At 35.3% G+C, this 13,130-nt stretch overlaps 1 protein-coding gene across 1 annotated transcript; it reads left to right on the top strand.

Annotated features, from left to right (window-relative positions):
• Positions 1 to 7,983: 7,983 nt before the first annotated feature.
• plaua (plasminogen activator, urokinase a) lies at positions 7,984 to 12,850 on the top strand. The gene is made up of 11 exons (XM_067385261.1): positions 7,984 to 8,046; positions 8,579 to 8,672; positions 8,774 to 8,816; positions 8,946 to 9,081; positions 9,217 to 9,314; positions 9,395 to 9,445; positions 9,634 to 9,811; positions 11,269 to 11,420; positions 11,512 to 11,652; positions 11,969 to 12,114; positions 12,232 to 12,850. The coding sequence occupies exons 2-11, from the start codon at positions 8,616 to 8,618 to the stop codon at positions 12,427 to 12,429; spliced, it is 1,200 nt and encodes a 399-aa protein (XP_067241362.1). The 5' UTR covers positions 7,984 to 8,046; positions 8,579 to 8,615; the 3' UTR covers positions 12,430 to 12,850.
• The last annotated feature ends 280 nt before the right edge of the window (positions 12,851 to 13,130 follow it).

The raw sequence follows: 13,130 nt of genomic DNA, 5'->3' as shown, positions 1-13,130 counted from the left end.
CGCGCATGCGCGGTTCGTTAGGAGCCGCCTGGGTTTCATCAGCTTTGATCTAGGATCAGTTGTTCATAACCGATGCCATATACAGAAAGACAAAATAAAGTCCGTGGAGCTGAGTTCAAGTCAGCGTGTCATCGAGGACCTTCAGAAAATGGCACTCGTTTGTTGTTAAAGGATTAGTTCACTTTCAAATTTAAAATTTCCTGATAATTTACTCACTCCCATATCATCCAATATGTTTATGTCTTTCTTTCTTCAGTCGAAAAGAATTAAGGTTTTTGATGAAAACATTCCAGGATTGTTCTCCATATAGTGGACTTCAATGGAGCCCAAATGGTTGAAGGTCAAAATTACAGTTTACAGCGATCCCAGACGAGAAATAAGGGTCTTATCTAGAGAAACCATTCGCTCATTTTCTAAAAAAAAAAAAAATTAAAAAATGTATACGCTTTAACCATAAATGCTCATCTTGAACTAGCTCTCTTCTTCTTCTCTATTTGAATTTCAGCAGTGTAGACACTGCTAAGTGTATTACTGCCCTCCTCAGGTTAAAGTTAGAACTAAATTGTCATATACAATTTTCTAGTGCAAGTATATAACAATTAGTTCAAACTTTGACCTGTGGAGGGCAGTAATACACTTAAGGCCAATTCACACCGCACCGACAAACGGCAACAAACACCAACAAATGCCAACGAACAAGTTGGCCGTTGGATTTAGAATTCTATGAGAAAAAACTGTCATGTTCACACCGCCCCAACAAACACCAACAAACGAGTGACGTCTGACTGGGAAAATTCCACAACCATGTTAACAATATTGTCAAGCAAGATTATTAAATTAATAATATAGTATCATATATATTTTCATTGTATTAAAGGTCCCGTTTTTCGTATTTTTTTGAAGCTTTGATTGTGTTTGTAGTGTGCAATATAACATGTGTTCATGTTTCGCGTGTAAAAAAACACAGTATTTTTCACATAATTTACTTATCTGTAGACAGTAAAAGAAATGGACACAGCGACCCCATTGGAACTCAATTGACTCAAGTGAAGCCCATTTTTAGCGATTTTTAGCACTTCCGTTTCTGACGGGCAGACTCACACTAAGCTTGATGACGTCCGCAACCTGTCTGACAGATGTAAATCTTCTAGTAGCTGTGCGTGCAAACTGCCATCGTTAATCTTGCAGAGACGGCGAGTTTGAGCGGGGAGTTCTTTGGCGTGAGTGAGCAGGAGTAAGTACAAAATTATTTTGTATAGTATTTTAAAATGTAACGCCAGTACGCCGTATTAAGATAATCTCCCTGATTGTCTGCGAGCTTCTCCTCATGTCTGTACGGTAATTTCTCTACTTTGCGACAGAGAGTCGAGTGGTTATGACGCAATCGTTAGCTTATTTTTACAAAAACTGTTTCTACGGGGCCATAATGTAACATAGAAGGTAATGGAGCCCTTTATACATTGTTGTGTATCTTTGGAAATAAATAATGGACAAATGGAGTCTTTAAACGCCTCAGATGTAAAGTTATTCGCTGTCAAAGTGACGCCAAAATGAATGGGAGTCAATGGGGATGCTAACGTAAGTGAAGTTCTGCTACAAGATGGCAGCACGCGGCCAACTTCAACTTCCGGTCGACTTCCTTGGGCACTGTGTGTACCGCTGTTTCCACTGTCATAAAAACGGGCTGATGACTTCCTTGTTCTATGAAGTCACTCCTTCAGAAATACGTAACGAGTTCTGATTGTGCCAGCGGTTCCTGTGTTGTGATTCGACAGCAGCTTAGCGAACCTTGCCCGGAAAGGTCACGCCTCTTACCATACCGTGTGCTGCACATAGTTTTATATGTGGATTATTGTGGTTGTGCCGAATGAACACAAAAGACAATAATTCCCGAGAGACTGAACTCTTTAATCTCCACAAGCAGCGACAGAAAATGTACAACGTTAGCACTCACTCAGAAGAGTACCTCATACGGAAAACAGCCATATACATAAACATGGTCCCCTCTTGTGGCCATTATGTGCACTGCAGTCCAACATTAACTATTGCAGTAAGGATACCACAATTATAATTTTCGGGAACGAGTTAAACATAACTTGTAACCATTGATCTCTAAGTACAGCGTCCCTGGGAAGGCCAAACAAAGGTGATTGGACTGACAAACACACTCTACAAACGCAACTCTTGCTTTTCTCCGTGGGAGCGCAACAAGACCACGCCCCCTTTTTTGTGTATTCCTGTGGGCGGAGGTTAGTCAAAAAGCTGTTTTAGTGACGTCATTAAAGAAGGAAGTAGAGGGATGTAGTCCAAACTGGCCGTTCCATGTTAAATAAAATATCTCGCTTGGCATTGAACTTTGAGCTTTATGGCTTTAACATTTTACAGATTTTATTTATACTCTAACAACAACATTACACACTAACTAAAGTTTGAAACATGGGATCACGAAGAATGGGACCTTTAAAGTATTGAGGCAAAACAAAAATACTAACCTGAAATCAGAAGCGCTGTATCGATCTGATCGCAACCTATTGGTTGGTATACACCGTTTTTTTAACTTTTTTTTTTTGCCCAACCCTTTTTATTAACGAGACCCATAAGCATATACAACCATGTAGCTAAACAAGCCAAAACGAATTATTAAAAACGAAACTGAAGGTAAACCTGTGTTGCTCTCATAGTGGTTAACGTTACCTCTCTCTTTCGGTGAAGTGGAGCAGCTGCTCTTGCTGAATGGCAAGGATTGCACTATGGACTATTGTACCTTTTGTATATTTTTATTTTTTTAACTGTATTTTATTTTTTAAAACGAACAAGCTGCAATGTCACGTGAGGCGCGGGCGCGATCAAACAGCTGTCTTTGCAGGGGACTTGTCTCATCGTCATGGCAACGGTTCGTAGCCAGGTCAGATTACGTCAGAGTTTGTTGCCGTTTGTTGGAAAACTGTTCACATCGCGCAGACATTCCACGACCCGACAAACGCCGATTAAACATGTTCAGTCGGGTGAAAACCCACTCCGACCAACGCTAACAAACGCCAACAGAGGAGTTTGTTGGCGTTTGTTGGCTGTTGTCGGTGCGGTGTGAATTGGCCTTTAGCAGTGTCTACACTGCCGGAATTCTAATAGAGCAGAAGAAGAGAGCTAGTTCAAGATGAGCATTTATTGTTAAAATGTATATAATTAAATTTTTTTTTTTTTTAGAAAATGAGAGATGGTTTCGCTAGATAAGACCCTTATTCCTCATCTTGTATCATTTAAAGCTGCACTGGAACTGTAATTTTGACCTTCAACCGTTTGGGCTCCATTGAAGTCCACTATAAGGAGAACAATCCTGGAATGTTTTCTTCAGAAACCTTAATTTCTTTTCAACTGAAGAAAGAAAGACATGAACATCTTGGATGACATGGGGTGAGTAAATTATCAGGAAATTTTAATTTAAAAAGTGAACTAATCCTTTAAAGTAACTCTTTCAAAGATCTTCGAATCATAATTTCTTGTAAACTCTCTGTACGTGATCTACACAAATCAATGGATAAATGGTGATTCATAAATGAATGATTCATTTGAGAAATGTTGAGTAAAAATAAGAAAATAGATATAGGCTACTCATAATCAGAATACAGTTATTATTCACAAAATGGAAGTACATTATTCATAATTTATTGGTTCTCACAAATTCTTTTTATCTTTTAAATGATCCTTTCTAAAACAGCCTATTGCTTATGTATGTTAAGTAATTACACAAGTCAGAAGCTACAAAGGATAAATACATTTTTTAATCTTTTTTGTGTTTTATTTTGATAGTCTTTAGACAAAATCTCCATCCCAAACCCCAGTTTGGGAAACCCCGATAGCATTTCATTTTGTTGGTGACAAATTCTAACTACAATATGATTGACTAAATACGTAGCGGTCAAGTTAAAAAAGTTAACTTTGCTTTTTTCCCCATTCCTTTGCCCACATCTCTCTTTTTTTTAATGCAATAACGCATTTCTTTTTTTTTTTTTATTAATATGCACGTTGAACATTAACAAAAAGGCAATCATAATTGAAAGATTTAGAAGCAAGGACTAAGATTACAATCGTTACATCTCACTCTACATATTCTCAACAATAAGTAAATTAATAACAAAGGAAAAATAAAATAAATAAAAATAATATAAAGTGTAGGAAGTGTTTTTCTTAAAGTTATAAAACCAAAATCAGTAAGGATTACAATGTTTTGGGATTTTTCATCCCTCTCAGTGTTTCCATCCAGATATACTCGAAATTCCTATTTTAAAAAACAATAATCGTGGAAGAGTTTTGAAAAATGTATATTTGTGAATGTAAAATTTTGTAGGGTAATTTTACAGTTAAAGACCCAAAAGACCAGATATGATGAATGAAGACCCAGAGTCAAGAGTTTAAAAAATAAATTGAAGAAAATTTTACTGAAGAATATATTGTATATTATGTTTGCAGTTTCATTAGCAGAAGCCAGCTTCAAGTCTCACACGGAAATTGTAGGCTGCTCTGCATACATTCATATTTGAGCTAATGGTAATGAGCTAATGAGCAACTGCTGAATGTAATCAGGCATGATGAGTCCAGGCAAAGGATTATGGGAAATGTAGTCATTGATTGCCAATAGTCTGGAATAGAGTGCCCTCTGGTGGCTATCAAGGGCACTCCAGCTGAGTGAGAACGGGTTGAAGATTTTCCTATTCAAATCTGTGATAAACAAGTTAGGGCTAAAAGTAAGGTCTAATCCAAAAGTAACCAAAGACTAGTCAGACAATATTACATAAAATTACATTACTAACTACAGTTTTCATAATGTAATTTGTATTCAATGGACTACAATTTGTAAGTAATCTACCCAGTACTGCAGACAGACAGACATGCTGTCTCTACTTTGTCTTTGACAGTGAAGAGGTACCGTAGGTCATGCTTTCTGTTTAGGTCCTGATAACATTCCAGTTTGCTAAAGTGCTTTGCTAATGTGCTTGTGTTTTTGGTGAATCATATTAAAGAAATATATGCAGATTTTGTTTTGTATTTATAGCAGATAGATATAGAAATAACTAAATAGATCTAAAACTAATCTGTAAAGTCAACATGTAGTTGTACCTGACCAAAGATGTGCAAGCATGAGTGAACATTATCATCAATGTCCAGGAGATGGTGCTCAAGACTATAAAATACAAGCACAATAAAATCAATATCATCAGAAAGTTGACCCATCTAAAGAACATAATTTAAAAAAAATAAGTCTAAATTTGTTCAATTAAAAACCTAAATTCTATTCATTATTTTAAGTTAAAAAGATTCTGACTGAATATCTCTTGATCTAGTCTTTGTAAAAGAAGCTGAGCAAAAAAGACCACATCAGTGGGTCAGTGAATGGGCTGCGGACAGTGATAACCTCTGGAAGTGATTTCTTAATCTCAAAACAGCATATTTTATTAATGGATCATCTTTCCAGGAAAAAACCTACTTAATCTTAAAGGGTTAGTTCACCCAAAAATGAAAATTCTGTCATTAATGACTCACCATCATGTCGTTCCAAACCCGTAAGACCTCCGTTCATCTTCGGAACACAGTTTAAGATATTTTAGATTTAGTCCGAGAGCTTTCTGTCCCTCCATTGAAAATGTATGTACGGTATACTGTCCATGTCCAGAAAGGTAATAAAAACATCATCAAAGTAGTCCATGTGACATCAGTGGGTTAGTTAGAAGTTTTTGAAGCATCTAAAATACATTTTGGTCCAAAAATAACTAATAATTGGTTCCATTGAATCGATTCCATTGAATCCTTTCATCAACCAGCCGCCGTGGTTGTTTTTAGCTATTAGGACATCTGCGACATGCACACTTACACACCATTTTAAAACATATAGCAATACCAAAATACAAACAATGTAGAATAGCTTGAATACAGCGTTATACACCAGATAACACGTCAGCAGCGTCACTGCGGAGTCGTGAACCTGGATTGACAACAGACCCGGAAGAGAAGACAATGCTGAATAAAGTCATAGTTTTTGTTATTTTTGGACCAAAATGTATTTTCGATGCTTCAACAAATTCTGACTAACCCACTGATGTCACATGGACTACTTTGATGATGTTTTTATTACCTTTCTGGACATGGACAGTATACCGTACATACATTTTCAATGGAGGGACAGAAAGCTCTCGGACTAAATCTAAAATATCTTAAACTGTGTTCCGAAGATGAACGGAGGTCTTACGGGTTTGGAACGACATGATGGTGAGTCATTAATGACAGAATTTTCATTTTTGGGTGAACTAACCCTTTAATAATTAAATAAATGTGCATCTGGAGGGTGAATATGAGGTCTGCATGCATATGTGTTTAATTACAATGACCCTAAGTATGATAGGTCTGCAATGAATCCAGTCCAAACTGCTTAATATACGATGTGATTCCATTTAAACTATATATATTTTTAAGAAATTTAAGATTAAAGGGATAGTTAACCCAAAAATGAAAATTCTGTCATCATTTACTCGCCCTCAAGTAGTTCTAAACCTATATGAATTTCTTTCTAGGAATATATTTGGAAGAATGTCAGTAACCAAACACATCTCGCCCCCCATTGACTACCATGGTATGAAAAATAAATACTATGGTAGTCGATCGGTGGCGAGATCTATTTGGTTAGTGACATTCTTCCAAATATCTTCCTTTGTGTTCAACAAAAGAATTCATACAGGTTTGGAACAACTTGAGGGTGAGTAAATGATGACAGAATTTTCATTTTTGGGTGAACTATCCCTTTAATCTTTCTGAAAAGTCAACGTTATGTTGGTTTCTACAAAGTCACTCAGACCTGATGCACATCCGAGTTCAAATCGTCTTTTGCCGTACTCACTCTTCTCTCTTTTCCCATCACAAATCAGAAAGGCATATACTTTCAATAAAAATGAAAAAAATATTTGAAAAATGGAATTAAAGTGCTTAACGAGTATAGTATTTATACGAGTATTTATCTATCACTATTTGTACTTTGCTTAAAATAAAAGGTGATGCAAATATTATCATCACAGAAGCCAAAAACAAAACAACAGCAACACTGGAAGTTTAGTAGTGTGTTGAACGGGAAATGCATGTCTGAACATTTCTTAAACGTCTACACATTTCTTAAAGAGATAGAAAGGTGACATCATCTCCTCTGGCTCTCTCATTCATGAAACCCCCCTCATTAATCACGTAGATTTCACAGGATGTCTGTCTAATTGTCTGAGACTGATAAAAAAAATGTTTTGAAATGATAAAAAAAAAAAAAAAAAAAAATCATGTTTGGTGCCTGAGTAATTACAAAAATTGAATATCACAGAAAAGCCCAGGATTTCAACTTTTTGATACACCAGGCATGCAAACATTGGCATGCATAGGGGCAGAGAGTAAAACACATGTGAATGATTCTGGATGTTACGAAACAATGAAAAAATTCAAGATGACAGCAATTTTAAAAATAGGTTCATTCTGAGTTAAAACTGTCTGACAATGGCAAAAAGAAGAATGATGATAATGAATCACCCAGATGTATGTGACACAAACAACATACAACATCTCTTTTGATATCTAATTAATCTGCAGTTATTTTTTTATTATTTACCTTGACAGCTTCACAACCCTTGCAGATAGCTTTCACAGAAAACAATAATGTATGACATGTCGTGAAATGGCCAGTGCAATATAAAAACCACAACAATTGTCATTGCTTCAGGGGCAAGTCCATATTAGGAATATTTCCTCTTATTTCTCTCCTTCTTAGTCCTCAAGTGTTTTATGAGTTAAAAAAAAAGAAAGAGGTCTTGAGTAATTTAGCATGAGTCACATAAGAGCTTACACAAAAAGCATAGCCCACAATCTTATTGTTTACCGTACAGCGCATGCCAGTTTGCCTGAGGCCAAGCCCCCCTCAGCCAATCATGGACTCGTCACTATAAATCGAGGAACAGTATTCAGTAAGCCGGTACAGCTCTACACAGCAACATCAGCAAGCAAACTGTCTCTACTATAAAAAAGGTAAGCCCCAAAAACAATTTTCTGGTTCTGTTTGGCTTTTATTCTTTGCATATGTTCAATTCATCTATGCATATACACTTTTACAGTATATAGAACTCCAGGGATCTTGACTCATTTTTAAAGAACCCTATGTGCCAAAAAGGTTCTATGAAACGAGAAATGTCTTAAATTATTGCATAATACTTTAATGTTTAATACGTTATTTATTTTTATTTTTTTGATAAAATGTTTACAAGCTGTTTATTTCATTAAATTTAAATTAAAACAAAATGAACTAATAAATTAAAAATACATTTTAACACATTTCATTAGCGATATAGTGAACAATGAATAACAGATGGGCTGGTGGGCTTATAACATTATATGTATGTTTGCTTGCAAAGTCATATGATTTCAGTAGTTTCTTGTAATTTATTTATTTGTCAACTTTCCCTGGAAACACATTACAGATGTACTTATGATGAAAGAGCATGTGTCTTTTCTTTTAGAGATTATTATGAATTCATACCTCACTTCTTCAAAATGTTTTTAGGATCTCCAAAAAAGGAAAACATTTGTTTGCGGACAAGATGAAGTTTATTCTTAAAATATTACTGATCACATGCACCCTGTGCTTAACTGAAGCAGTAAGTGAAAAAACAAAACAGAAGTGAAATTTCTCACTTCTTTAAATGGAATTAACCTTTTAACTTTCCCACACAGCTAATATTTATATTTCTGTTTTTAGATTAAAAAGCCTAGAAAGAAAATCCCTTCTATTCCGGGAAAAGGTAAATATCTTTTGATTTTGTCACATTAGATTAAAGTTTTCCAAGAACATGTTATTTGACACAACATAAAATTGTATTTGTAGAATTTAAATATTTATGTAGGTTTATTCATAAGTTTTCTGTTCTCAGATGAGTGTATACTTGATGGAAGTGATGAGAGTACATACAGAGGCAAAGTGTCAGTGACAGTCAATGGAAGAATATGTGCATCGTGGAATTCCATCAAAAGCCGACGATACAAGAACTGCTATCATAACTACTGCAGGTATTATTTACATTTATATTTTTGTTTCCCGTTCATAAAGTGTAAAATCAGATTTTTTTTTGCTGACACTAATATATTGTACGATTATTAAAAAGGCTATGAAACCTCTGACCTCTGAATGTTTTGCTTTTTCAGAAACCCAGATGAACGTATTCAGCCATGGTGCTTTGTAAGGAAAAGAAACGGTTATGTAAGGGAATATTGTGACATTTCTCACATGGAAATGAAGCCGAGTAAGTAGAAGTACATTTCTTTTGCTCATTTAAGTCATGGGTAATACTGACAGCAGATTCACTAATATGACCTATTATAGCTCATGCAGCCAAGAGTCTATCAACACCCGAACCACCAAAGCAGGACACAGGTAACAGTTTGATCAGTTTACTTTTTTAATGTCCATTCTAAGCAAAAATCCTCAATAATTCAATGGCGATGTTAGGAAAACCCCTAACTGGGATATCTTTACATGCTGTTTCTTTCCTTGTGCACTGCCTAGAAAATGATCTCTCCTCACAGATTTCATGTTTCTGATGTTTCTCATGTATTAATCAGAATCAACGTGTGGTGAGCGACGCCTAAACCGCATTACAAAGATAATAGGAGGATCAAGGTCAACTGTTGAGTCACAGCCTTGGATTGCAGCTATCTTCAAAGGAAATGGGTTCATTTGTGGAGGAACCCTCATTTCTCCATGCTGGGTCCTCACTGCAGCCCACTGCTTCCCTTACGGGTATGTCAACCTGTTGTTAACTGAATAATATGACCTTATTGCATTATGTAAGCTAATGTACAGTCCGCTCCAGAGTCAGGGTCTTGTATCACCCTATCGGGCTTATTTTAGCAATAATGACCGGCTGAAAGAATCCTGCTTATTACTCAAATATCAAAATATTATTCTAAAGCTAAGAATAAATAGTCTGCAACAGTAAACTGCAACAGTATTACAGTAATATTAGTAATAAAATTCTCTGAGCTCAATTTTACTAGTAAGACGATTGCAGATGATTCATTGAATACAAGAGACATCAAAGTAGTGCCGGTTGGGGAAAAATAAGTTGGACAGAAAAGGAAAACTAGTTTGCTATTATTAACTAATAAGCAACTATTAAACAGTCCAGCAGTTGGAGACTTGCATTAGATTGCAAAGTAAGTTTTTGGTAAGTGTCAACAATGCTCCAATTTGTGGGTAGTCAACTGCAAACCAAGAATTTGGGTGACAGCGAATATTAGGAAATATAAGACCACTGAATGCCATGATCAGAATCAATTATTCCAGAGGGCTGTGCAATAAAATTGCTTAAAGGGTTAGTTCACCCAAAAATGAAAATTCTGTCATTTATTATTCACCCTCATGTCGTTCCACACCCCTAAGACATTTGTTAATCTTTGGTATTAAGGCATTTTTGATAAAATCCGATGTCTCAGTGAGGCAGCCATTGACAGCAAGAAAATGAACACTTTCTAATGCCCAGAAAGCTACTAAAGACATATTTAAACAGTTCATGTGACTACAGTGGCTCAACCTTAATGTTATGAAGTGATAAGAATACTTTTTGTGCACCAAAAAAACCCTCAAAAACTAAATAACGACAATATTATTCAACAATTTCTAGTGATGATTCTAGTGATTTCAAAACACTGCTTCATGAAGCTTTGAAGCTTTACAAATCTTTTGTTTGGTGGTTTGGTTCAAACTGCCAAAGTGATTTCAGTAAACAAGGCTTCGTTACATCATAAGTGTTTTGAAACATTTCGAAATTTTAATGGTTCAAGTGATTTTGGCAGTTTGATAAACACTCCGAACCACTGATTCGAAATGTCTTATGTTACCAGTAAAAAGTGGCCTACATTATCTTAAATGTATCTAGTCAGTGACAAAGTGCGTGCATATTCATCCAAAATAATTCTGTATTTTCAGCTTCAGAATCATGAATATTTTTATTCTGGTGTCACCAGTGTCCTGTGCATTGGGTTACCAGCACCAAGTCTATTAATTTCCATCCCTAATGTAATACCAAATTTAGAATTTTAATCAACAGTACATTTTTTTGTTAACCTTTTACCATATGTCTTGGAGTATCGCAGTAATATTGCATTGTGAGTTCAGTATCGTGATATGTATCGAATCGTGACGGTATTGTTACACCCCTATAATATATGATTGTATTGTTTCTTTGTTTTGAATAGTGGGAGGACTCAAATCAATAGATACTCTGTCATTCTGGGAAAGAATGCCATCAATGAAACCAACCTTGTCAAAGAGCAGCAGTTCAATGTGAGCAAACTTGTGGTCCATGAGGACTTTGACTACACAACTGAAAACTATACTCATGACATTGGTAAGTTTAATTTATATTTTAATATTATATTTTATTATTTGCCTTATGTTGTATTATTCAAGAAATTAAAAGTGCAAATCATTTCCTTTAGCCCTGTTGAAGATAGAGGGCAGCGAAGGACAATGCGCGGTGAGGACAGAATCTGTGAAAACTGCATGCCTTCCACCTTTCCAGAAGATGCTTCCCTCAGGATTCTACTGTGAGATTGTCGGCTATGGAAGGCATAAAAAGGGTAAGTTGTTTGAGGCTGTATGCTGATAGTATATCCTAGAACAATAACAATGATCACTTTCCTGCTACAACAAGATATGAGGGCAACATGGTGTGTCCACAAAGTTGATCTATGATACAAACTGAAACATCCTATAATTATGACATGACATACTGTACTGGATCTGTAAAAATCTAGCAGAGAACAGCTAGACATTTTAGTAATCTCATTTTGTCACTCTGGATGTCAATGTAGAATGCCAGGACCAGAACTATGTAAATATGTGAGATAAAATGTAACATGTAATCACTGCTTTTTTTTATTTGTTTTCTTTAAGGTGGCTTTGAGTACTCTCGACATCTGAAACAGGCTGAGGTGATGCTTATTTCAAAGAAAGATTGCCAGCAGTATTACAGTAAGGATGAGGTCAATGGGTACATGCTGTGTGCAGCTGGTAGAAACTGGGGGGAAGATGCTTGCCAGGTAAACAAGAAAATATTTTACTTTCTTGAAATGTAGCCTTGACAAATTAAACTGCAAAATATCTTCATAAATCTGTAAGAAATACACATATGAATGTGTTTAATTTTCTGCTTTCAGGGTGACTCAGGAGGGCCTCTGGTGTGTGAAGTAAATCACACCATGTTCCTATTCGGTATCATTAGCTGGGGAAAAGAATGTGCGGAAAAGTCTAACCCGGGTGTTTATACAGAAGTCACCAAGTACAACCACTGGATCTCAAAGCATACTGATTTACCCACATATACAGCAGGCTCCAAGTATTCACAGAAGGATTAACTATGACTGGGGTCACTCACTTTACAGCAGATATATAAATGCTTAACCACTCAGGGTAATGTTTTGGTCTGCACAGAATGCACATGCCAATTATTTATGCCATTCAGATGATATATGGCAGCTACTTGCAATAGGAATCATCTTTGAAAGTGTTATAATTACACATTCCTGCTTTTATTGGACAGTGATACCAGTTTTTGGTGAATGAAGGATTAGGATTTTTTTAATGCACAGTTTGTGAGAACTGTGTATTTTGTCTTTTGTGCCTTTCTAAAATCGTTTGTGGAAATAAATATGAAGGAGTATGTGAATGAAGGAGTAGTGCTCCATATAGTTATTTTATTTTTATTTTTTTTGACTGGGCATTATCTGTTTTAATTATTCTGTTTTATTGTTAGTGTTTTATAATATATTATTTAATATTTTATTTATTGTAAGAATGCATATAAGATAAATATATTTATTTGTTTTTTTCTACTTATATACTTATTATTGTAAAACAGTCTTAACTTTGTTTAATATAAAATTCTTCTTAATTGCATTTGATATTCCATTGTATTTCATATTTGTCATTAAACTTGTCTTAAATCTTTACATGTTTTTGTTTCATTCATTCTAGGGCTGTTCAACGATAACCGTGGAAAATTTAAGAAAAATATCTTATATTTCTATACAAATATTTACATTTATATATAATATAA

Source organism: Chanodichthys erythropterus, chromosome 5, assembly GCF_024489055.1.
Source record: "Chanodichthys erythropterus isolate Z2021 chromosome 5, ASM2448905v1, whole genome shotgun sequence".
In the NCBI taxonomy this organism is placed as follows: domain Eukaryota; kingdom Metazoa; phylum Chordata; class Actinopteri; order Cypriniformes; family Xenocyprididae; genus Chanodichthys; species Chanodichthys erythropterus.
This window is presented reverse-complemented; position numbering and strand designations above follow the sequence as displayed.